Raw genomic sequence first — 26915 nt, 5'->3', positions numbered from 1 at the left:
TGTGAGTTCTGCAGTATCAAATGGATGCAGACTACATTTGAAGAGGCGGATGGCTAATACGTGACACAGTCAACAGCGCTGCATGTGCAGACAAATGCCCTAGAACAGAAGGAGCCATTCATACGTGTTTTTAAGGACACATTACCCTCCTTGTTCTTCCTAGTACTCTAGGAAATACTAGGGCTATTACTTAATCTTGTTGTGTATGTGTGTGCTTGTGTGGCTTTCCTTTCTCCGCCTGGGGTGCTGTCAGCTCAGTATTATCATTGGCATACGTCTCGGATCTCTGGCCCCGCTCCCTTGTAAGCCTGCAGGTCTGCGAGGATGCTCTCAGAATCCTGGAGGATGGCGCTGATCTGGTTCCAGATTTCTCTCTCTCCTTCTGTGGGCTGGGCATCTAAACAGCAGGGAAGCCAAGATACACCAAAAGCTTGTGTTTACAAACAGCTTGGAAAAGCATTCGCACTCAGGACTATCTGCTGGGCAATCCTGTCTCCTTCCCCTCTACGAGCTTGGTATTTATTTACATTTCAATATATCAGCCTGCTGCAAATAAAAACTAACAAAATTTCTGCCAGCTGATCAATTCAAACCATGGATCGTTTTTTTTTTCTCTGCACACCGTAAGTTGAGCATGTTAGACTCATTGTAGGCACTCACGTGCTTATTTGTGGGATCGAAGAAATAAACTTGGTTTTTTGAGGTCTGATTTTCATGGGAGATGAGCACTGTCGGGTCAGCGCGGAACTGCTAACGGCAAGATTTACCAACTGGCAACGAGTCCATTTTGATACATCGCGACCCCAGGGCAGAGCAGAAATGTCCCTGAGGTTTCTAAGGCTGTAAGTCTGTACAGGAGAACACAGTTTCCTTTTCCCCACAGAGCGGCTGGTGGTTTCAAACTGCTGGTCCTCGTGCTGAGCAGCTCAGCACCTAACAAACTGACCAGCCGCTCCTCAGGAGAAAGGTGAGCTGTCCCCATAGAGATTTATCCGACCCTGGACTCACTACTTAGGGTTGCTATGAGTTCTTGACTACAGTTCTTGGGCTCTTGACTCGATGGCAATGGTTTCAATTTTCTGGTCTTTTTGATAGAAGAAGCTGATGAGTATTTCTAAAATGATGGGGAACTTGTGGATCTGAGCACAGGTCAGAAAAGACCGAAACCAACCCAAACTCGCTGCCAATGCGGATTCACAGCAACTGCGTGTGGGGCTTCCGAGACTAACAATTTATGGGAGTAGAAAGCCCAGTCTTTCTCCCTTGGAGTTGCTGGTGGTTTCGAACCCCTGACTGTGGGGATCACAGCCCGACACGTAACCATCCCCTCACGTTTACATATTAAGAAAAGTATTTTTCTAGAATATACTGATCAGGTGAAGACACGGGGGCTTCTCACGGAATATGCAGTCTAGCTCCACAGCTTCGACAAAGAAGGTTCAGGAAGGCTCTGCTTATTTTTGGCTTCGACTGGGACCGTTGCACACAAAAATTAAGTGACGGATTCAAGCTCACGAAAATTAAGAAAATGTCCTCACTGGCACAGAAGGACAGGAGTAAACGTTCTTCAGCAAACCAGAGAATCATCACTTGACTACATTCTCGCCGTTCTTGTGTCCGGCAGCAATGCATGGGTGCGAGAGGGCAGAGGGGGAGGCAAGGGTGGGAAAGACTGTATTTTATTTCTCTTGCAATGCCTGCAGAATAATGAGGCTCATAAGGCGTTAGTTAGTGCATCTGAAACAAAGCACTGGTGACGGAGAAAGGAGACAGACACACTTCATAGAATTACATTTTGAAAAAGCCCAATCCAAAGGCACTGGATCCTCTTAGTATACCTCACTGACACATGAAAAGAGAGCCATGCCTAGTCGAATCATCTCCAGGTCAAATCTCACTTTGGACTGATCTTGGTAGAAGTGCAAATGGGTAACAATCCCTTAGGGCTACTCTGAGGTTTCACAGACATCATGCACAATGCAGGTCTGACCTGAATGAAGCAAGGGCCGCGGAAACTGAAGACGCCAAACACGAGCCTCCTTCAGAACAGTTGCCCGAGACGGAAGTGGGTCAAAGATGGCTGCTCCTACGCAGTCACCATCTGCTGTAGTCAGACCCCCCACATGTGAGACCCACAGGCTTCTTTAGACCGCTTAACTTACCAGGTGGTGCCTAAGCCCTATGGGATTGGTACCGATACTTGGGAAATGAAGGGTGGGTCTCACTCATTTACAAATGAACATCACAAGCCCCTTAGGTCATCCAGAAACTCTGGAAACGATGACTTCTAGGAGTGAGACAAATTCCAACCAGGGTCTCCATGTGGAGCCCCCCTCGGTTCCCATGTTTGCCTGGTAATCCACCCAGAGAGCCTAAGAGAAAGCTCTGGCAATCGAGGTCAGCGAGCGGGGTAGATGGACGCCCACGGGAAGTCGACGCAGGCATGGAGTAAAGAGTGGCGGAGGAGCGGGTGTCAGGAGAGAAAGCCCACCATCTCCTTTGCAAGTGAAAAAATGGCAAGTAATCTTGCGACCCCTGCACCCTTTTCTACCAGCCTATTGTCTGCCTCGAACATCGGGTAAGTAACATTGCTACCATCCGTATCCTTTTGTCCTCTTTCCCACAACTGTTCCCAAGAGGCTCACCCTCACCCTCACACCAGCCGGAAGGCTGGGACTAGAGAAGGCGTTCCGTTGGACCAGAATCCAGGTTAGTGCTGGTCATTTCCCAGTAGGAAGGAAGCCAGGGAAGGGAAGGTCCAAGTACAAAGCGAGAGGGTCTCCACAAAGAAATAAAAGGGATAGTATGCAAATTCCATGAATTCAAATCCACTCTCCTCTTGATGAGCACATCAAACAAGGGCAAGATAAACAAAGACATTTTCCTAGCGAGATATTTATTTAACAAGAAGCAAAGCAAAATAGAGTCCGTAACGAAGATGCTGAGAGGCATCTAAGTCCATTTCAATATAATTATAAGATTATATGTGGTGGTGGATGGGCTTTTGACGTTGGTTGCCTTCTGACTGAATCTTAGCACGTCATTACTGATATGCTTTGGTCAAACCAGAACAAACACTTTGCGGGCTACAAGACGAGATTTTAGAACGCAATACAAATAAGCAAACAAAAAATCAAAACAAAGCATCATTTTACCCTCAAAGGAAGAGAGATTTCAAAGTCTCTCTGAAAAGAGAGGTCGTCCTTAAGTATATGAAAAATAAAAGTCTCTGGTGTCCAGTTCTCCACTAACACTTCCCCTACACGGACATCCAGGAGTGTCCAGTGGCTGGCTGGCAAATGGTTTGCTTGTTTCTTTGCTTTGCTGTTATCTGAAAACCATGTCTATCCCCTCTCTGATGGTGACGCCTTCATGGTAAGTAGACATTATCTGAAGAAAGAAATACACACACTGTGTGGCTCTCAAAAGAATAAACAGTATTTGACAGGATGGCTTCAGAGCGGTACTTGGTCAGGCTACCCTCTCATTGCCGAACAGAACCCACACTGACATTTATATTACCACCATGGATCACCTGGGTGGGCAGCCTGGGGGTCTGGTGGTGACAGAGTTTGGAGTTGTGGGGACCGTCAGCAATGATACAATAGGTCTCTCTTGGCAACGGGGCGAGCTGGGAAACAAGAGCCTCCATCCCCAGCCTCCCGCTCTGGGAAACTATTTCCTTTGGCAGATTTCCTAGTGTCATATTCGAAATGTTTCTCTTGGGGCTTGGTTCAGCAGAGGTGGGTTTAGATGGAAGAAACTCAATCCGTCATTCCTTCTTTCATCTGGGCTTAGAAATTTGTTGGCTCATTTAGTCCATAATTTGTTAGTCTGATTGGAAACCCTGTTTCTCTCTTTTCCCCCTAGTCACGGAGCTGAAGTTACTAATCTTTCCAGTTTACCCCGCACTCAACTAAAACCAGGATCAGCTCTCAAGCCTCCATGGCTAAACACACATGGGAGAGAAGCTCTATCTGTCTGTCCTTCTATCTGTCTGTATGTTCAGATGAGAAAATGACCTTGTAACCTTGGGCGACATTGAAAATGGATGTGAATTTCTACTGCAGTCCGTGATTTACATATGGAATGGAAGTGACCAGGCTGTCAGGAGGAAGCAGAGGCTTATCCATTAGGTTGTGGACTCTAGTTATACTTGTGAGCGTTACATTTCCAGGGTCTGTCCCAGTGCCTGGCACCCACTAGATGAGCAAGAACACTTTTTTGAATAACAATTGCATGAACGGTATCTACGTCTCAGAAAATGTTTTGTGGCGGTTTCTGCTCTTATCTGGGAATTCTGAGCACATTGGAGAAGGGTCTGCATTCCTGTCCTCAGTACCTAGGTTGCTGTTATTGCTAGGTGCCACGGGCCTTCTCTGACTCATTGCGTCCTATGTACAGGGCCCCACAGAGTCAGCAGACAGTTGCGCATTCAATTAATACATTAAAAATTCACTTTGTTGGGAGAGAATGGTGGGTGGTGGGAAGTGGTAAAAGAGATACCGGTTTTATCGCTGGTAGAGCCTCTCAGCCTCTTCCTCTACATGTTTTTATTTTTAATTGATACATCCCTACTGGCTAGCACTCCGATGTGTGCATTTACCTACAAGCAAATGCGCTATTCACACCTTCATCAGGACTCATGGGCTTACATGACCTGTTCTTTCTTGGGGACTTCAGGGTCTTCTGGAAGCGTCAGCATACACATCCGGCTTGCATTTCTTCCGGCGGGTAGGCGCCTGCACTCGGCTTACTCTTTGAATCATAAAGCTGTTAGTATTTTACTTTCATAGACTGTCCCTTCAGGAAGCTTTGTCGTCCATACTTTTGCATCGTCTATGTTTGGATTCAATTGGTGTCCGTGTTTGTAAAATATACCATGTTACTGAAGGAGGCGTCCAGAGCCCCTGAAGCACAGGTGAGGAAACCCCTGTATTTAACCACTTGGGGACCCTCTAACACCTATGCTTAGTAAACATCAAACTACAGGTTTCATTTTTCTGTAGCTTTACACAAAGATGGATCTTTCCAACAAGACATTCACACAAATACAACACACAAGCCTTTTCCGATCGATAGTGACAGGTCTTTGTTGTCAGCCTTGGCAACGAATATGTGTTGTTGTTGTTTCTTCTAAGACAAACATTCTACATGCTAATCATCACCAATGATTTCACCGAAATGGTGCAGAGTGGTTTCACAAAGCTGGGGCTACGATTGCCTCACAGGGGAGCTGTGGGAAATCCCCGTGATTTACACAGGCAATTTCAGAAACCAATGCTTCCAGGAGCCCCGGAACAAGCCTATCCAGGCCATTACCCAGGCAATGATTTAAACCCCTGTTTTGGACTTGCTATTGCAGAAACTGTAACAGTGTGTCACCTACACCATGACCTTGCACACATATATTTATTGTCACGAACCCACTAACTACAAAATGCCCACATTTTAATGGAAAAATACTCATTGATCAATTATGTTCGTTGTACAGGATTAATTTTGTCTGCAGGGGATACATCCCCACTCCCCCCGCCACCAACTCCATTAGCTGGTGGTGGTGAAAATAATCTGCCAACACAGTGATGCCCCCCAGAGCAGATCGGAGGGGTTCCCTGCGGACTGCAATGAAAATGGTTTAAAGCGGAGTGCTCAACATCCCACCTGCTAATGGAGATGACAGGGAATTGGGCTTTGTCAGCAATGTCTTAGGGGAATGCAGCCCAGGGCACAGCTACCCGGGACTTACCCAGGAGAAGGGCCGTGACATCAAAGGGCTCCTCTCTTTGTAGCTCAGCCCAGGGCTCACTGTATCTTCCAAGCACTCCATGAACATCCACTCTCCCTTCAAACAGCCTTATCTCGGAGTCTATGCAAAAGTTGACAGAGGCTCAAGACCAAATTCGCCTAAGATAATGTGTGTGCAGAGAACACAATTTATTTGGAGATATCTTTAGCGTAGAAGGGAGCTCTGACATTTCATCCACAGGATATATAGCGATCTCAACACCCAAAGGCCATTGAATAAACACAGAAGGAAGGTACTGCGAGAGCTATTTGTCAAAACCATAAATTAAATCTACAGCTCGTCCTGTCCTAACTCCTCCAACCCGTCTTCCCTTCAGGATAAACCAAGACATATAAATAACTATCTATTATTAACATTTGGGTATGTGAAATGGTCCCGATTTATAGCAGAATATCAACTGCTTACAGAAACAGCATAAAACTGCAAAGGCCCATTGGAAAATCTAAGTGTGACTGGGATGACAGATTTATTTTCCCAGGGACATCAGTCATTCGGCAATGGAGCGCAGAGACCTTTCTGATGGAGCCAGCTGACTAGGGACTGAAAGGAGCTAGCTGGGAGGATTAAGGGACTCCTTTAGCACATGCAGTGGAATCCCTGTGGCACCATAATGGAGGGGAGGGGGATGGCTAGGTGGCCAAGGAGGGGAGTTGGAAGAACTGAGGCTTCTCCCCAGCTCAGCCACTCACTGCCTGTTAGACCTCCGGCAAGCAAATTCATCACTCTATGCCTCACCCTCGTTCTTAGTAAGAGAAGAGACGCTCCCTCTGTGCTCTACCTGGTAGAGTTCTACTGAGGATGCTGACGTCACAGACTAAAAGGACTTTTGAAAAAGCGCAGTGCCTTTAAGGAGTTCTTGTGACTGAATGTCTGGGTAAACCGAAGTAAATCGTTTCCCTAGGCTGGTCTGTTTTTCTCATTTGTGACGTGAGGATACGAGATCAAAACACACCCTTTATTTCCCTCCTTTCTCCTCTCCCAGCATGATCTAGTCTCCTCTGAACAATCTTAGCGGAAGAGACCAGACCGGACGAATGAAGTGAGCAGCAGCACAGCAGGAAGTGATGGGACCCACAGCCAAAGCCCAGCTAGTGGTCGAAGCAACTGGTCCCTCCCTTATTTTACAGAGGAGGAGCCTGAAGTAGAGAAAGGTGCTGTCTCAATGTCCAGGGCCTAACTGCGCGTACCGTGATTTGCAAGTTTTACCGCTTCCTTCTTAATAGCCCCGCCTTATTGTTCTTGGTGTCATTATACTCATAAAGCAGATGTGCCTTATAAGCCAACCAACTCTGTGCCTCAACCTTCCAACAAGCAGTTTGAACCCCTCCAGAACCTGGTCTTCTGCTGGCTCGTCCAATGAGCGCTATCTGTTCTAACAGCCAAAGGCTTCGCTCTTGCCTGCACCCTTGTCTCACGTTGAACAAGCCTCCATCTTCGTGGTCTCATACTGAGTACCACCAGAAGAAGTAAAATTCTTCCAATGTTCTCTGCATGCATTTGCTCCATCCCACCCAACCAGGCCTCCCGCTTCTTCCTCTGTGGGACTAGGAATGCGGTCCATCATGCAGTAGCTAATGATGTTAAAGTTTAAAGTACGAAGATTTTATGAAATAATTTTGCTGTAAGGATCCATATCATTTAAAAATATTGTCTTTAAAACACTTGCAACTTTATTTATTACATATATTCTATGATTAACAATGATAATATACACCACTAAAGATTCAGTATGGTCTAGTACGGGAGGTGGTTTGAAGGGTGAGGGGGCTGACACTTTAGTTCCTTGATTGGGAGCCACTACTTGAGTGACTCCATTGGAGAGGATGGTGGCAGGTTGCGTGGGGCATGCAGGAGCTTTCTGGATGAATGGGAGAATTGTGATCTTGACAGAACGAACTAAATGAATATAACTCACTCACTGCTATCCAAATTGAATCGATTCCAACTTTGAGAGACAGGACAGAACAGAATTGCGCCTGTGGGTCTGAGATGGCAAATCATTAACAGAATAAAAAGGCACATCTCTCTCCCTTCGAGAGGCTGCTGGTTTCAAATCACTGTCCTTGAAGTCCAACGAGCCACCCACTACACTACCAGGGCTCCCAATGAATCTAAACAATGGTCACATCTAAATAAAGTCGGCAATTAAGATCAGTACATTTCTATTACGCTTCGCAAAAGAAATGCTTAAAGTTTAGGAGTCAAGCCAAGATGAGACTTAGTCTATGCTAGGTGGACAGAAAAGCGTAAGCAAACATCCAGGAGTAAGAAAATGGATTTTACCTAGGAATCTTTGATTTCCCACAGCGCTTTGAGGTGAAAATCAGATGCCATATCATTGACACTCATAAAGTATGCAATGGAGTATTTCTTTCATATATCTGTTGCACAAGCCTCACGGCAGTCATTCAATAGCTTTCCCACCCTCCAAAGAAAGATGTACCCATGAGCCATCGTTCCCCATTTCCCGCAGCCCTTCAAGTCTAGACATACACGAATCTAAAGCTGGTTCCTATAGATTTGCCTCTCTGACTCATTTCTATCAATGCAGTCATATGGTTTAGGTGCCTGGCTTCTTCCACTTAGAATGCTTCCATCTATGTCGTAGCATGCACCAGGACAGCACGTTTTAAATGGGGAGTAATATTCCATTGTTTGGATAGCCCTTCATCAGTTGATGAGCATGAGGTTGTTGACTTCCTGACTACTACAAAGAAGGCGGCCATTACCATTCATGGACCATTCAAGGTTTGTGTGGACATATGTTTTCATTTCTATTGACTATATAACCTCCCACCACCCCTGGGTCACATAAAAATTCTAGGCTTAACCTTTTGGGGAACCGCAAAATGGTTTTGCATTCCCATCAGCAGAGTGTAAGAACTCTGATTTCTGCACATCCTCACCAAATTTATTAGTACCTAGCTGTATGACTACAGCCAGCCCAATGGGAGGGAAGAGGCACTGCACGGCTAATGAGGTTGACCATGTTTTGAAGCGCTCACTGGACATTTGTTGCATATTTTTTTAAAGCTAAAAAGACTGTTCAGAGCCCATAGGAACAGGGTGATCGTTCAAATCGTTTTCAAGTTGAACACAAAACAAGAAACGCCAGAGTTCTTTTGAAACATTGGCCCAGATTTTAATTACTGAATCTTCTACCACTCTTCGAGATCCTCCCTTCCAAGGAAGACAGGTGGGGAAGCCTGTGCCGGGATGTGTTAAGCCTGATTTACTGCTGCTTCCACATTCCCTCGCTGGCGAGGGAAACACAGGAACAGGAATGAAGAGAGCTCCTCTGGGAAGAATTCTGAAGGTTTCAGCTCTGGATCTTTGAACTCTGAAAGATTGTGTAGTTTACCTCCCTTCCTCCAATTACTATAGTGGGCCAGTACCCAACTTGAAAGAAGTAATTAATTTTGATTTTCACATCAGACTAATTAATTTTTTAGAAGAAGAAGAGTTGGGGGCCAAACCACTGAATTCCAATGTCTGTGTAATGTCAAAGCAATTATCTTAAAACGTTTTTTTTTTTTTAAAGGAGAAAAAACACCATTTTCCAAGTGTTTTCAGTAATCGTGTCAGTCCAGGAATCAACGGGACAACTTCGCTGGCAGGGGATGCCTGCTGTTCCCCTGGGATGTCTTCGTAGGTGGATCTGAAGCAGCCCTGGTGACACTGTGGGTTCAGCATTCAGGTGCCAATCGCAAAGCGAGCAGTTCAAACCCAGCAGTTCCTCTGGAGGGAGAACTATGGAGCTTTAAGCTCCCTTCCAGATGTGTAGGCTCAGCAAACCGACGGGACAGTTCTCCACTCCATAGGATTCCTATGAGTTGGTATTGACTGAGTGACATTGGAGATGGGTAGACTTGGTGGAGAAATCATAAAGCAAAGATTCACACACACCTGTCCCTGTTCACTGCCCTTACAACCACCCATCTGGAAAGATTTGGTGGTTGTATCAATTTTTTATTCTTCCTCTAGCTCTCAGTTTTCAAAATGAAAATGGGGCACGGGGAGGAGGTGGAAAGAAAAATACTAGTACGATGAAAAAAATTACAAAGACGCTAAGTGATTGCGTAGAAATGTGAGCATAAAGTTTGAAACTCTACAGAGGTCGAGCAAGAATTTAAATTAGATCTATGGAAACCTAAGGACAGATGTGTCTAATTTTCTATTAGGTTTGTGACCCAGCTTAATTATATCTATTTGACCCAGTTCAATTATATCCCATCACCAACTTCAAAAAGAATATTCAACAGTCAACACAGAGATGCCAGACTCATTTAAGTCGTTCCAACATGCTGTTCAGCCTTCCTCCCTCTCACCACCCCTCACTCCTTAACTCTTTGCAATCCAGACTCTTTACTCAAAACAACAAAACCTGAAATTGTTCTGTCTGTGGTCAGCAGTGCTTGGATAGCTCGCTGGCCAATCAGTTATCCTCTTTTTAAAGTATTGAAATCCTTCACTGCTCAGCATCATTTCAATCTGTTTGCTATTTCCTTCTTCTTGAGCTCCTGGTTGTCTGGGGCTGGGCTGCACACCCTGTTACTTCATTTATTCCTGAGACTCACTCCAAGCACTTTGGCCAGTGAGCACATGGAACTAAATGCTGGATTACGAAACAAGCCCTGCCTTCAGAAATCTCCTTTAAGTGTCTCTCTTCCCTCTACCATAGAGTCTACAGCGACCCCTAGATGCTCTCCTACTCCCTTTAAATACAAGCACTTCTAATGTCCCCATCTGCTGGGCTCAGGCCGGCACTCTCTCTTTCCATCTGGGATGTCAGGGTTTCTTTTTGGAGAGGACCCCACTTATAGACCTCTAGCCTTGAGCTTCTCAGCCTGGCATCCATACCTGTCATGATCGATCCCAGGCTAGCTTGCCGGTTCCTCCCGCATTTCTTTTCAACCAGTGTGTCATGCTCCATCTAAAACCAACTGCTTGTTGTTCTTCAGACATGTTCTCCAGATTCCAGTCTCTTGGATCCCACTGTTTCCCCCTCTTGGAACATGTCCCTCCCCATCTGTGTCTAGAGAAGTCTTACTCATCATTGAAAGTCTATTCCAAATGCTACCAGATTGCCCGACACCTTCTGTAGCCCTAGATTCCAGAAAGTGCAAGTGTACTCTCTCCTTCTTGTCTCACATGCCAGGCTGTCCTGTCTGATGCCCCTTACCCTACTTTGCCTTGAGCTGAGTGCCTCTGTCACATTCCATACCAGACAGTAGTTTCATTCGGCTCCTGTCCAGCTCTGATGGGGCTGCTTAGGTTGTGCTTCTTAATAGAGTGAGCTGCAAACTACAGACTCAAGGAAAAATCATATGCACCACCCATTTCTCTATCCTTACAGGCCATGATCTGACTTTTGACCCTTTCAGGCCATGATTCGACTTTCTTGCAAACAAAGATGATCCAATCAACCTTTGGTTTTGAATGTCTTCGTTTGGAGACAGCTAAGAAATCGCCTGCTCTTTGGAGATGGAATGAGAGCACTTCCAGGAAGCTGCTGATGCCAGGCACTTAAGGGAAGAGAAGCAGGAGGGAGAGGAGATCCAAAGAGATGTGCATTCCCATCTCGGTTCCCCTAATTGATCCCTGTGTGACACAGCCAGTTATTGACCTTCTCAAAGCCTCCATGTCTCCCTTTGTAAAAGAAAGTTACTCTGCTCTTTGGGATTGATAAAGAAATAAGCAGGATTTCACACATTATGTTAATTTGGGTTTTCCTTAATTGCTTTACCTCCAGTCTTAGTAATGAACCACCAGACACGGAATCCAGTCCACATTTCTGCCTCAAGAAAAAAAATCACACCTGTAGATTATAATATATCTTTTCTAGTTTTGTCACCGCAGACCATTGTTGAAATTCCAGAAAATGAAACCTTCTCTTTTGTCACTGTTTTGGATTGAATTGTGTCCATCAAAATGTGTGTCACCAGGACTTCATTTGGTGACTGAATGTCATTATATTATATGTTGCAAATCCCAAACTCTATGATGATAATCAGGAAAGATCAGTGATAATTATGTGAATGAAACAGGATGCAATCTACAGGATTAAGTTGTGTCTTAACTCAATTTCTCTTGAGCTTAGAAAGCTTAGACATAGGAACAGAGGAGGGAGCAAGAAGAGTGAGGAGTAGAACATGTCTTTGGACGTGTCTTTTGAGTCCTATATGGTAAACCCTCTCAAGCTCATTGCTACCAAGTCATTTCCAACTCACAGCAACCCCATTGGATAGGGTAGCACTTCCTCTGAGAGTTTCTGAGATTGTAACTGTTTAGGGGAGTAGAAAGCCTCATCTTTCTCCAGTGGAGCAGCTTGTGGTTTCTAACCGCTGACCTTTAGTTGGGAGCTCAACCATAGTGGCATAACCACTATGCCACAAGGGCTCCTATAAACCCCCTAGACCCTGGCAAGATTCTGTCAAGACACATGGAGATCTGCAAGGGATGCTGTGCCCACAAGGGATGCTGTGCCCACAAGGGATGCCGTGCCCACAAGGGATGCCGTGCCCACAAGGGGTGCCGTGCCCACAAGGGATGCTGTGCCCACAAGGGATGCCATGTCCACATATGTTGAAAGGAGACAAAGGCCTTCCTACTGAGTGGTGGGGAACCTGTTTTCTTCCAAGGGCCTTTTGGATGCTTATAATGTCATTTGCAGGCCATAACAAATTACCCACTTAAAAATTAACATCTTATGTTTGGTCAAATGTTTAATTAATTCATCTTTAATATGGTGGCTGGAATGGCTTCTCTTTAATGAGATGGGAGATGTCAGCTGACATTGATGATTTTGCGGGCTTTATAAGGCCCATGGGTGGGATGTCCCCCACCCTTGATCTATGGCAACATTAGCGAAAGTCATCCTTGAATTCAGCCAAGAATAAATTTCTGCTTGTTAAGTTATTTTCTTATTGTATTTCTATTATAACAGTATGAGGTACGTAAGCCATGACTTTTCTTTAGTTAAAATGTTGATAGACTGTCCAAGTACAAGGCTGAACAAACCAGAGGCCTCTGATTCAAGAATGGAAGGGCAATGTTCCAATCACAGTCTCCTTTCTAGCTATTCCAACCTGCTTTAGGAGGAATGGATTCCCTGAGCCCTTGTGTCTGAAACCTGGAGGAGAGAACTTTTGAAATTACTACTTAAGTTTCTGAAGGGTTTACTTTTTCCACGCCACAGTTTTTTAAGGTCAGATGTGGCAAAGACCTCAACTACCGCCCTTGGTCAAACATGGAGCATCACAAATCCAAGCACAGCTGATTCGCCACACAATTCGGGTCAGTCCTCGAGAGCACGCCCAGCAGCATGTGGCTTCTAGAAACAGAACAGAGATGTCCCTCCCTCGGGGTGACATGCCCTCACAGCTGTGAGTGAACAGAGTCCATTCTGGCCACTGTACACACTGATGCATAAGAGCAGGAAATGGAAGAAACGAAAGAGAAGTAGAAATAGTAAAATGAAGATTGCGGGATAATCGAGGAATCATTTTGTAAAATAAATAAAAATTAAAGTTATTAACAGATGGTCATTTATAAAACAGTAATAGCAACAGGATTTATTTTAGATGCATAGCCGAGAACGAAACCAGTAGGAACACACAGTCCATTTGGAGTTTCAAATCCATCTGCCTCTTGAGTTCCAAACTGGATTCCTTACTAAACCAAACCAAAGCAAACCCCACAGAAACAAGAGCTAGAATTCACTGCTGCCAAGTCGATCCCAGCCCACAGGGACCCCACATGAAGTTTCTGTGGTGTTGCAAAGCTTGACGGGAGCAGAGAGCCTCCTCTTTTGGAGGACAGCTGGTGGGTTTGAATCACCGACCTTGTGGCCTGCTGTCCACTGCTTACTGGACAGGTCTCACAACAACAAAAGTAGCAGTAGACACCACGACTTGACTCACATGAGAAGTGAGTGATCATTCAGGGAGAGGCATCGAGGCTTAGGTTTTTTTTTCCAGAATACGGCCACTTTTTGATTTTACACAATTATTTTAAGCAAGCCACAAGACACTGACAAGATACCTTCAAGGAGCTTAATTCTTCTGCATAAGTGTACCTTGGCATTTATTTATAAAATATCTGCTAGGATGCTTAGTCTACATCTAAGGAAGTTCCATTATTATCTTTTGAAAACCTGGATAAAATGCTTTAGAAACCAATGATGAATGCCAAAAAAAATTTTAAATGTTGCTGTGATTTGGAATCATGACTTTGACAAAAGGTAGTGGTAAGAGTGAAGGATAAAACATATGTTAAGGGTGATTGCCAATGATTGTACCACTTATTTTTAAATGTATTCAATTAATAATATGAACAAGATAAGAAACCATCTTGGTATGTATTCAATTCTGAATCATAAGCCATTTTATTCTTAAGGGGAAAAATAAATTTTGAAAAAGGAAATATAATCTTTCAGATAAAAAAAGAGTATCATTGTGCAACCAAATAGTATATAATGAACAGATGGAGACGCTAAAAACCTAAATTACCTGCAAACTAATTGCTCCATTTGCTTACTCTTACAGCCACTGCTAGTATTATTTGTTGTATATTAATCTTAGAAGCTACTGTATTTATTATTTTTCTCTGAGATAAAATATAAACATTATTAGGAAACACATATCATGATGACTTTTGTGTGAGGCTTAAAATAAAACAATGAACACATTTGAGCAATTGAGTTTCTAAAATAATAAGAATTTTTAAAAAGACACATGAACTCTGGTGAAACTCCAAAATAAGCCATCCAAAAGAACAGTTGAATTTGGTTTAAACATCATATAAAATCACCACTATAACTCCCTTATTAACAAGTTCTGAGGAGAGAGTAACACTTCCATTGTTGTCTTTTGATTTTAGGAACTTACTTTCAAAATCCAGGAAAAAATGTGGATAGTTTTCAATTTCCCTGGTAAGGACTTTTAGCAGGTTCCCCATTCCAGCAAACCTAGGAAAGGCAACAGAAAACCAAATAGCATCAGCAGTGGAATAGAAAGACTTGACAAACTCGCATGGCGACCCCTTTGACCTTTTAAACAACTCACTGACATGGAGTGGCTTTTGACGCATAGTGAGTGACCTTCCAGGGCAGACTAGAACTGTGCTTGTGCATTTTCTGGACTGCAGATCTCTATGCGAGCCGAAAGCCTCATCATTTACTCTTGGAGCAGCTGGTGGTTTCAAAGTGCTGACCGTGAGGTTAGCAGCCCAAAGTTAATCTCCATTACACCACCAGAGCCCCTTCCCCATGTCCGTATAACCGCTAAGTACCAAGAGAAAGCATCTCTGTTCTGCGGAATGAATACTAATTCAGCCCCCGTTCCTGAATTGGTGGCTGCGAAGTGCTGTGTCCTTGAAGCTTTGGGACAGGTTCTTTCGCCATACCGAATGAACCAAAGCCCTTCCTGTTGAAAGAGTCACATATTTTAGTCATAGAAGACAGGGCTTTCATACTTACATAGATAGCCCCTCACTTTTACTCTGTGGCCTGCTTTCCCTCTTCACAAACCCATTGTATCTTTAAGCCTCATATTTCCGCTGTACCCACTTTCTTTTCCACTGTATGGAAACATGCTATGTCAATACACAAGAACAACAGTGAGGATGCCACTGTTGGTTTCCTTCAAGTTCCTGAGGTAGAGAATTTAGAAAATAGAGATTCATAGTTCCTGAGCCTCTGAGAGAGAAGGCTGGACTTCCCACCATTGTAATTCAGAGGCTCTTATAATGTGACATTTCCAAGGTAATTATACTAGATACTTCATGCACCAAAAAAGCAAAAATATATAATATATAATATCCAAAATGCTATTCCCAATAAAACTGCAACTTTAAGACACCTTCAAGATGTCAATTCGGCAGAGAAATATAATTTACAATGATGAATGCAAATTTACGATGCAACATACTGTCGTGACTATTGAAGTTGCCAGCAACTTTTCTGCTGTTCTCAGCTCTGAAAATTACACTGCTGAGGGCAACCATTCCTCACTGCTTCATCCAATGCATATTCGTGGAACAGCTGATAGATGTTGAGCCCTGTTCCTAACTCTACAGCAGGTGACCTCTCCTGACTCAGCTATCTCAGTTTCTGAAGGATCAGCTTGAAGGATCAGTAGACCAGTGAATGAGGACTTCCGAGCTGCAGTTTCCTATGCACATGATGCTTGGCAGTCTGTAGATGTTGGTAGAAGTTTTGACTGGTGAAATGAAGACCTGGTGAAAAAATAATTTACTAAAAGGATGTCTTTGTGCAGGAGAATACAGATGGAACAGTTGGGGTGCAGAAGGTGGTGAGGTCTAGATTTCTCCTGCAGAAAACCTCCTGTAAGAATATCCTCTAGATTCGTTTTTGTAAAAAATTTATTTATGTATTTTATTAGGGACTCATACATCTCTTATCACAATCCATACATACATCAATTGTGTAAAGCACATCTGTACATTCTTTCCCCTCATCATTTTCAAAGCATTTGCTCTCCACTTAAGCCCTTTGCATCAAGTCCTGTTTTTTTTCCCTCTAGATTCTTACACCTGCTGCTATCACCCTGTAAATCAAGTCAAGGCTCACTCTCCTTCCCCTAGAAGAGACTGCGTAGGGTCCCTCTTCCTGGAATGACTTCATTTCAATCCTTGTTCTGCTTCCGGTGAGCTCTCCAGGCTCTCCTGGGAAAACTCCTTCACCCTTATAATCCCATTTCCTCATCTGCAAGAGGAAGTTTTGAAGTGTGTCTGCTTCATCAAGGAGTTGTGAGAATTTGGGAGCAAAAGGTGTGTAATGCTTAACGCAGACTCCGAGGGATCGCTCAGGCAACAGTAGTATGTGCAGTTACTATCTGTGACGATGGTGAAGGCCAACATTTCTATCAGCCGTGATGATTATCACCAACCCCTTTCAAGTATTTACTTAGAATTACCCTATGGACGACAACAGGTTAAATAAGCTGTTACATGTCTCTAGGGAGGAGAACTAGGACCCATGAGGAAGTCATAAAGAGAAGTCCGTTCAATGTCAGGAAAAACTGGGGTCAATTCGAATGATCTGAATAGTCGAGTATTTTCCTTATGAGATAGTGATCTATGTGCTGGAGACCTTGAAGAGATGTACCGTATCAGAAAGAGCCCTATAGTCCAAAAGTTATATGGTCATCTGCTAGCCACAAGGTGGGCAGTTTGAACCCACCTAGGGGCCCTGTAGGAGAAAGGCCTGTTTCCATAAAGACAACAGCCAACAAAACCAGCCAGGGCAGTTCTACCCTGTTAGGTAGAGTCTCTGCGAGTTGAAACTGACTGGGACGCATCTAACCAAACAAAGCTCTCCCAGCACTGCACACTGTTGGCAAAACGTGGCATGTGCTAGTTGTGAGGCCAGGTTGACTAGAGAAACAATCCAGTGACACTCATATATGTGTAAGAGAGAGAGCTTCCTATCAAGAAGTAATTTTATACCAAGCAAGCATCCCAGCCCAGAGCAACTCAAGTCCATAAGTCGGATACTAGTCCGTAAGTCCCTCTTCAGACTCACATACCCACATGCAATGATGCAGACTGCTGGAAGATCACAGGCTGGTGTGTGAGGAGGGGAGGGGGTGTGGGGGAGGGGCAAAGTCTTGTGGCTCCAATGGCAGTGGAAGCATTGCAGCCTCACAGGGTTCTCTGAGGTCTGAGTGACCCACCAGCCAGAAGGTGAAGGCAGAGACAGAGGTGAGGGCGGGGGAGGTTTCCAAGACTCTCCTTATGAGAAGGCCATGCCCACAAGGAGTCACCCTCAGGCTGTGACCTGATCTGCAGGTTGAATACCCCTCCCACACTGTTGTCTTCAAGTTGACATGGAAGTACGTAACCACCACAGTGGGTCAGAAGGTTGGACTAGCTACTTCTTGGACTTCGATCACCTTGGCGTATATGAGTATTTGGACAAACATACCAATGTTATGTAGTTTTCCTATTTTAAAAGAATCTCCCTGGTTCTTTCATTCTTCCCTTGCCTTTAAGAATGTTTCCTTTGACACATTTTAGCAAAGCCCTGTATGAGACAGGCTCTTCAGAATTAAAGCTGAGAGTCCATATCATCTCTGCCTGTGGGTCCCGTTCACCCACGCTCCTAAGGGCCCCGGGAGAGCGTCTCTTTCAGGTTTAATGCGCAGTGGAATATGATTCTACAGTTCTGTAGCAGCCCCGACTTTCACATAAAAGGATATAATGGAAGTTGACTATTCTTAATATCCCTGGTTTCGAACTATTAATGTGTTCCAAGAGACTGGAATAGATTTAGCTTCCTCGTACAGTTCTGCCCTTGCATGATTTTGCTGTCATAGTACCTGGGTGGGAAACAGTCAAGCCTAAAAAAAAATTAGTAACAGACTGAAAAGAACATATGTGGAGACACATCCAAGTATTAGCTGTGGAATTCTATCGTTCAAAGGGGTATTTATGCTGGTTGGCTGAGATGGTCAAATATTTTGGAACATGATTCCAGCAGCTAAGCACGGCTTCCAATCGGCTCAAACCAGGTCAGTCATGGCTGACAAGGTAAAATCAAAATGTACTCAGATTTCTCAAAATTGAGTAATGTCGCAAGGTAACTTGAACAGGAACAAATATTGGCTAAGGTCCTGGAATGAGATACGTGGGACAGGCCTACTGAGACCCCTTAGGAGCCTAATGCAGAGACTGGACTCATGTAAGCACTGTGTGTGGCAAGTGTCATCCTTGAGCAGGGCATCTTGTTGTTCATTACACAGCTCAAGAGCTTCGGTTGCTAGGCACGACCCATGTGGCCCTTGCTTTGGAAGAGGAAGACGAGGCCTCCCGCAGGGCATCAGCCCATCACTCCTCCCCTTCTGGTCCTGACTTCCTGCTCATTCACAGTGTACAGATGTGGGTCCATCTGGTTGATCTCTCAGTCATGCCTGAACCAGAAAGAAGCCGTTTGAAGCCCCGTACCTGAGTCAGTTACCTGAAAGGTCCAGTATGTTTGGATGGAATACTGACTGGGGGGCATTAGACAGTATTAGGAGTCTAGTCAAACCCTAAGGAATTGAGAAAATAGATGTTAAACACTCAGGACAAGGCTAGCTAAATATAGAGATATATTTCACCCCCTTTCCATAATGAAAACATGATTTGATGTTTACTGGCCCTTTCAGGGGCTACGCTACTCTTAAGAATATTCTACTCACAGAAATGGTCTCTCACGAAACTGCGGTTGGTTTTTATTGAGTCAAGGGCTCCAACTAGAAACACTGTGACTTATTCTTTGCAATGACACAAGAAAGGAGACCCAGCCCCTGCCGGTTGCCCTCAGCATCCTACTGGGGACCCAGTGGCCCAGCTGCCCATCCCACTTGGGCATACATCTAGTTGAGAAGGATCAATAGCCTGAGAAAGGAAGACCCAAATCCAGAACAAAGGGCTATCTAGCGTGTTAGGACTTAGGCTCCTTGTCTGTCAGAGTGAAGGTGCGGGGACATGTGGGCCACCCGGTCCTTGGGATGGTGCTTTGGACAATAGACTAGGTCTGGGTTTGCTTTCCCTGTCACAGCCAGGTTGGACTTCCCCCTGGCGATGGAGTCACCATCTTCAGAGTCTCAAGCACAGAGCAGGCCCAGATAACACATAACCAGTGTTCGCAAAGCTGTCTAGTGGACACAGTAGATGCATGAGGGCTATGATTCTGAGACGTTGATATGATGATGGGATGTTGCCTGGTGTAGGCACCAATTAACTCTCCCATTTCCAGAGCAAATTATTTTATCAAACAGTCTTGGGTTGCTCAGCTTTGCTACAGGAATGTAATCATCTCTCCTGCATAGGGCTCATGCGGGCACTGAATGAGAGCATGGTAGCGCCTTGTATGCTGTAGAGCAATGTGCAGATATTAGCTGAAATTATGCAACAGCTCAACGCGTTTCTTGATTTAAGATATTCAGAGAATCAAAGAAATGCAGGCAGCATCCCAGAAGCACATAATTTGCATTTTTATTTAGCATTCCGATCCAAACTCCTAAGATCCAAGGTCCTTTATGTGCAGCATTATGCATATTCCTCCACACCAAGCTATCACCAGGTAAATGCTTAAGGGTATTAATAGTTAGCACTGAGAGAGATTTTCTGTGAGGTAGACACTGGGTTTTAGAGACACATTCTTATTCCATCTTCAAAATATACCTACTAGAATGATATCTTTTAGGGAACTCAGACTGATTAAGAGTCAAAGTTGATTAAAATTATCCATCCCTTATCTAAAACAGATGGAAAATGAGCTACCATATGACCCAGCAATCCTCCTACCCAAGAAACAAACCACAGCCACACATCTGTGGGCCAATGTTCAGCGAGGTCCAGTTCACAATTGCAAGGATTGGAATCAACCCAAATTTCCATCAACAGATGAATGGATTAAAAACCTCTGGTACGTACATACAATGCAGTGCTACGCATTGCTAAAAAGCAGTGAACACGAAGCACATCGCCGCACAGGAAGAGCTGGAGGAAATTATGCTAAGCGAAGTAAGCCAAGCACAAAAGGACAAGTACAACATGAGTCCGCTGAGGTAATCTCAAAAAAAAAATGCAAAGGGGGCATAGGGAAAAAGCTGCTGTATAGAAACATTCCTGGGTTGAGGTCCAGGTAGTATGGCAGGGGCCAGGCCAAATCCAGGGATACATATGGTAGCTAACTAAAAAAGGGGGGGGGATGGGTAATGGAGGAACAGGGTACTAACCCACCCAAGGGGAGGGTATTGTTTAAATCTCCACAGGGAAAAAGGAATCAGACTTCAACCCGGTACTCCAAGATGTGAATGTAACATACCAACATGAATCGGGAAACCAGTAGAGAGGTCTAAGGGACCATCCCCAATCCCAACTACGTGGACAGCTGCCCCTCCCCCCAGATGAATTTACTTCAAAAGACAGCACCCACCGAAGCTACAGCTCAGGAAGAGGGACATGTCTGAGCAGAGCACACGGGAGCAAATGAAGGGAGAGCAAGAGAGAGTGGAGCACATCCTGGCCCACCAAGCCTTGAGGGAAATATGCCCGCTCAGAGCAGCCAATGCGTCCCACTATGAGACACGACATTTCTCACTGACCCGTAGCCCTACAGGGGACAACACTGGAGACACAGTATGGGAACTGTGCCCAATCTGACCCCGCCACACTGACGCAAAACACTAAGGGTGTTCAACAGAACAGCAAGGGGAGCAGAGCAAGGAAGTGCCAAGGGAATACCAAACATAGACTTTGGGGCCAGGGTGTAGCACCCCAGCAGACTAGACCAGAAAACACTCCTAAAGGTCAACAAACAGACCCTTAACTATTTACAGGAATTTTTTTTTTGGTCATTGGTTTTTGTTGTTTTGCTTCTTTTGTTGCTTTGTTTTGCTCTGTCTTGTTTTTGTGCATATTATTATCTCTGCAGGCCTATCTAGATAAGATAGGTGGGCTAAACAATCTGGAGGACAAAACAACAGTACTGGGGGTTCTAGGGGGACATGGGAGAGGGGGAGGCAGAGGACAGGAAGTGGTATTAACAAACCCAGTGACAAGAGAACAACAGGTGATCCAAAATTGGTGGTGAGGAGGGTGTAAGAGGCCTGGTAGGGCTTGATCAAGGGCAATGTACACAAGAAAAATTACTAAAACCCAAATGAAAGCAGAGCATGATAGCGGGACAAGAGGAAAGTAAAAGGAAATCGAGGAAAGAAATAGGAGGCAAAGAGCATTTCTAGAGGTCTAAATACAGGCATGTACATTTGTAAATATATTTATATATGATGATGGGGAAATAGATCTATCTGCATATATTTATAGGTTGAGTACTAAGGTAGCAGATGGACATTGGGCCTCTATTCAAGTACTCCTTCAATGCAAAAACACTTTGTTCTATTAAACTGACATTCCATGATCACTGACTACAAAGTGGGTACATAATCAAATGTGGTGAAGAAAGTTGATGGTGCCTGGCTATCAAAAGATATAGCTTCTGGGTTCTTAAAGGCTTAAAGATAAACAAGCGACCATCTAGCTCAGAAGCAATAAAGACCACATGAAGGAAGCATATCAGCCTGTGTGATCACGAGGTGTCAATGAGATCAGATATCAGGCATCAAAACACAAAAAAATCATATCATTGTGAACGAGGGGGAGTGCAGAGTGGGCATCCAAAGCCCATCTGTAGGCAATTGGACATCCTCTTACAGAAGGGTTGTGTGGAGGAGACAAGCCAGTCAGGGTGTAGTGTAGCAATGATGAAATGGACAACATTCCTCTAGTTCCTAAATGTTTCCTCCCCCCCACCCTCCCCACTATCATGATCCGAATTCTACCATACAAAACTGGCTAGACCAGAGGATGCACACTGGTACAGATAAGAACTAGAAACACAGGGAATCCAGGGCGGATGATCCCTTCAGGACCAGTGGTGAGAGTGGCAATCCTGGGAGGGTAGAGGGAAGCTAGGGTAGAAAAGGGGAAACCCATCACAAGGATCTACATATAACCCCCTCTCTGGGAGAAAGACAACAGAAAAGTGGGTGAAGGGAGATGTCGGACAGTGACAAAATAATAATAATTTATAAATCATCAAGGGTTTATGAGGGACGGAGGTGGGGAGGAAAGGGAAAAATGAGGAGCTGATACCAAGGACTCAAGTAGAAAACAAATGTTTTGAGAATGATGATGGCAACAAATGTCCAAATGTGCTTGACACAATGGATGGATGTATGGATTGTGAGAAGAGTTGTACGGGCCCCCAATAAAATGATTTAAAACAAAACAAAATAAAAACTATCCATCCTTATATTTCAAAAGAAGAGAATGTATGCATGCTTGTGATAATTAGAGGCTGAGGTTTTCAGTTAACTGTGTAAAGATTAAGATCCCTATTTTGACACAAAAAAATCACCAAATATATATTAAAAAATCCTTTGAAAATGTGAATACCTAGGATCCTTTTTTAGTGACCACTTAAGAAATGCAATTTTAATGAGATGATTATGTCTATACACATGGCATTGGCCAAACACAACAAACTCCACAGAAAATATAAACACCTAGTGAAAAAAAATTAAACAACCAAAACAAAAAATACCCTCCCAGAGTGGCTCATGAGACTGCACTCTGAAAAAGAACAGCAGGCTCATGTAGCAGCCCTCTAAAGAACAACATAAAAACACAGTGTTTTCAAAATAGCTGATTTTTCAGAACCAAAGTGCCAGACCTTTCTTCTGAGGCACCTCAAGGTAAACTTGAACCACCAACTCTTCAGTTAGAGGCAGAGCATCTAATTGTTTGCACCATCTAGGGCAGTGGTTCTCAACCTGGGGGTCACGATCCCTTTGGGGGGATAAAACAACCCTTTCACAGGGTCGCCCGATGAATTAGCAACGAAAATAATTTTATGGCTGGGGTCCCCACCATATGAGGAATGTATTAAAGGGTCGCAGCAATAGGAAGGTTGAGAACCACTGCTCCAGGGACTCCGATGAAGAAGGGAGATTTGCTAGGTGCTCTGCTGGCATGGTAGGCCGGTCACCAGTTGAGCGGTTAGCTGCAAGGTCAGCAGTTCAAAGCTGAGGCGAGAGACTAGGTTTCCTACTCCTGTAGAGTGGCCGCTTGGAAACCACAGGGGCAGTGCTAGCCTTTCTGATGCATCGCTCCAAGTCGGCATTGGCTGAAAGCCGTGAGCTGGGTTTGGTGTGTACTAGGAGCTGCAGCGGTGCCGTGTTCTGCCTCCTTTCTAGACACCAGACCGCTCGGTGCCAGTGACCGACCCAAAGAATGGCTCCGATACTCATGACTGACCATCTGAACGCACATTAGGAACCAATCTCCTTTTTCTTTCTTGGTTGTCTAATAACATTGCACTTTTAATAATTTCTCTGAGAGAATTTCATTTTGTGACAGTTACATAATTTCCGGTCAACTTGAGCAAAGAGGTGGAGTCTAGCCTGTTAATCAGGTCATAGCCAATGAGAGATCATGCTGTTTAGTGAAAATGGCTGACAGAAAGCCTGACCCTGGCTTGATTCAACCAGGTCATAGCCAAGGAGGCCTCAGTGTGGGCATGGCCTTCTCCTGAGGATTCTGGGAACTTCTGTCTTCCTCCCTATAGGCAGGACACACACTCTCCCTGGACACGTTCCTGTTGAGAAGCCACTTGAAGCTACACTGATGGAGCCAGAGCCTTGGAGCTGGAGGAGCCACGTGGAGACCCACGCCAATGCTGAGATGCCTCCACCACCACTGGAGCCACAAGAGTTTCCACCCACTGGCCTGCCATCTTCCTGCATTTAGCATCATTACAAATGTTGCATGACTCTGAAGGGGAATTTATTGACTCGTCTCAGACATAAAGGCTAATATTGGACTTAAGGACTTGATCTGAACTGGGCTGGGATGTTTTCTTAATATACAACTACTCTTTGATCTATAGCTCTTTCCTATACATGAGTTTCCCTAAATTTGTTTCTCTAGTATACCTGGGCTAATACACATTTCCATTTACATAGACTGACAATCAACACTTATGGAAAGAGCCACGAAGAAAGCAAAGATCTGATTGCACCTGATAAATCTGCTGCCAAAGAAGTCTTTAGACTACTAAAGAGCAAAGGCAGGCATCACTCTGATGGTTCAGGAGGGTCTGCCCCACGTCCTGGGGTTTTCTATCTCCTCACACACACGGACAAGCTCAACAGTGAATGAGGTGGTGGAGGAGAACTGACGCATCTGAAGAGAGTGGCTTTGGTGGAAGAGTAAGAAAGTCTTCGCAGAACTACAACCACAATGTTCTGTTGTGCTTGGAGGAAGGACCAATCCCTGGTGAAGAACATCATGCTTAGAAAAGTAGAGGGTGCACTGAAGATAAAAAATTAAAAGAGGAAGACCCTCCATCAGAGCTATTGGCACAATGGCGGTAAAGCCCACAGCAACGGTCGTGAGTCACACAGGACCAAGCAGGGTTTTGTTCTATTGCACACAGAGTTGCTGTCAGGCATCTGCTACTACCATTGCCTGAGACAACTTAATATTTGTTTTTTGAAATAACTTTTGAGTTTGCAAGTCATTTGGAGGGAGGGTCAACTGCGGCCACTTCAAACACGGTGGCTTGTTCTGGACTCGGTGCTCAAGCGACACACATCCTATTTAGGAAGATCTGACAAAGTTACACTGAAGAACTGAACAGCGTAGATAGAAGGTAGTCTATCTGAAAACACAGAGCCAATTTCTGGTTCATGATAAATCTCGGGTGTATATTAAATAACAAAGTGATTATAAAACCCTCCACACTAACTGTCGACAGAGAACAGGGTAGAACTACCCCGGGAGTGCATAAGACAGGAATTCTGTGCAGGCGGAGAGCGTCTCATCGTTCTCCCTCAGAGAAAACTGCCCACCTTGCAGTACACAGTCCAACTGGCAACTGCTACAGTCTCAGGGCTCGGTGACGGCTATTCTGATGTGAGACGGGCAAGAGCAGCAGCTTTCTCTCTCGTTAGGAACTTACTGTCTCTCTAGAGGACTCTGGGTGGCATAAATGGGTGCACTGGGTGGGGGTAACCAGCCCCGCACAGCTATCACAGGTTCAGTAGGCACAACTGTACGGTTATGATACACAAAGTTATTTAAAGTCATAGAGAATAGGAGAGAGAGGAGAGAGGGTAACATAAAGAAGTCAGATACGCTTCATAGTAGCATGCTCACCTCAGCCCCTCTTGGTGGTCCACGTGGAGGTGAGAGACGAGAGGGCACGAGAGAGCCGAGGTCTATCTCTATCTTTGGGGGCAGGCAAGCCTCCTGATTAGAGATAACCACCTACGTCACAGTTGGGGGTTGCAACATCGGCAATACCAGCAATAGCAGGGGGATGACCTAGGGCAACAGTACAGGGAGGGCCTAGGAGTACATATGTGGCAAGATGGGCGGACGCTGGAGTCAATATAGTAACCTAACCTGTCGTCCTGGAGTGGTCCCAACCTTGCCTTTGGGCTCTCCTTCAAGGGAACAATCTCTCCTTATCAGAAGGCAGTCGGGGCCTACTTAGGGTGAGTCAGACTATACTGTCTGGTTGCTCTAGATGACTGACAACCCTGAGGGAGAATAACCTCTGACCTACTTTCTTTGACCTCCTAGTATACAGTCATTTACCACATGTAGCAAGTTGTGTCTTGGGTTTGGCATAGATTTGGGGGAGACAACTTGGGAGAAATCTTTCTGTATCCCACAGTGCTTGACCACGAACTAATTTTTTTTTTTATTAGAACCCACCCAGAAGTGCCTCAGAAGAAAGACCAGGTAAATTGTTGCCATAAGGTTCCCAACCATTCAACACCCACTCTGTCTAGTTGATCCTGACTCCTAGCAAGCCTGTCTGACAGAGCAGAAATGCTCCCTAGCGGTGTCCCTGGCTGCCATCTTCATCCTGCATCCCCATGAAGAGGCTGGTGAGCTGAAACTGCTCTGCTGGACTTTCTGGCTAGTAGCCAGGGGCTCTAACCACGGCAGCACCAGGAATCCTGCTGTCAAGACCACACTCATGAAAGTCTTTGGAGCCGTTTATCTGTGATGCATGGGGTCACCATGAGCTAGCATCCGCTTGACGGCAATGGTGTGTTTGTTCTGCTTTGCTTTTTGGTATTGTGTTCTTGACAAACAGGAGCCCAGGTGGAGTAGAGGTTATGCACTGGGCTGCTAAGTACGAGGTTAGTAGTTCAAGACCACAGCTGCCCAGCAGGAGGAAGATGAGACTTTCTACTCCCCTAAAGAGCTGCCTTTTCAGAAGCCCACAGGGAAGTTCTGGCTTGTACTATAGGGTCAGCGTGAGGTAGAGTCGACTTAATGTCCTTGAGGGTGTCCGAGAGACTTGACAATGTATTTAGAACCTCCACGCAATTTTATTCAAAGACGAATAAAAGGAAGACGTCAAGTAGCCATCCTGGACATTACATGAAGGAAAAACACTTAGCAGATGTACACAGCTCTTTCAATATCACAAGCAAATAAAGATGGTGTCAAAATGACTTGGAAAGTCTGTGGGTTCAAAGTCTGTGTTCTTCTTCTCCACAGAAGGAGACCTCAG

At 44.8% G+C, this 26915-nt stretch overlaps 1 protein-coding gene across 2 annotated transcripts in view; it reads right to left on the bottom strand.

Moving 5' to 3' along the window:
* Positions 1–26915, bottom strand: part of CYRIA (CYFIP related Rac1 interactor A) — a 127875-nt gene that overhangs the window by 18400 nt on the left and 82560 nt on the right. For both annotated transcript variants that reach the window (XM_075557083.1, XM_075557084.1), the window contains exons 4-5: positions 14698–14777; positions 276–397 (exon numbers count right to left, since the gene is read on the bottom strand). In XM_075557083.1, the coding sequence (XP_075413198.1) occupies positions 276–397; positions 14698–14767 (192 nt within the window). In that variant the 5' untranslated portion in view covers positions 14768–14777. The remainder of the gene's footprint in view (positions 1–275; positions 398–14697; positions 14778–26915) is intronic.

This window comes from Tenrec ecaudatus, chromosome 8 (genome assembly GCF_050624435.1).
Source record: "Tenrec ecaudatus isolate mTenEca1 chromosome 8, mTenEca1.hap1, whole genome shotgun sequence".
NCBI lineage: Eukaryota > Metazoa > Chordata > Mammalia > Afrosoricida > Tenrecidae > Tenrec > Tenrec ecaudatus.
The sequence above is the reverse complement of the archived record's forward strand: the minus strand, read 5'-3'. Positions and strand labels throughout refer to the sequence as shown.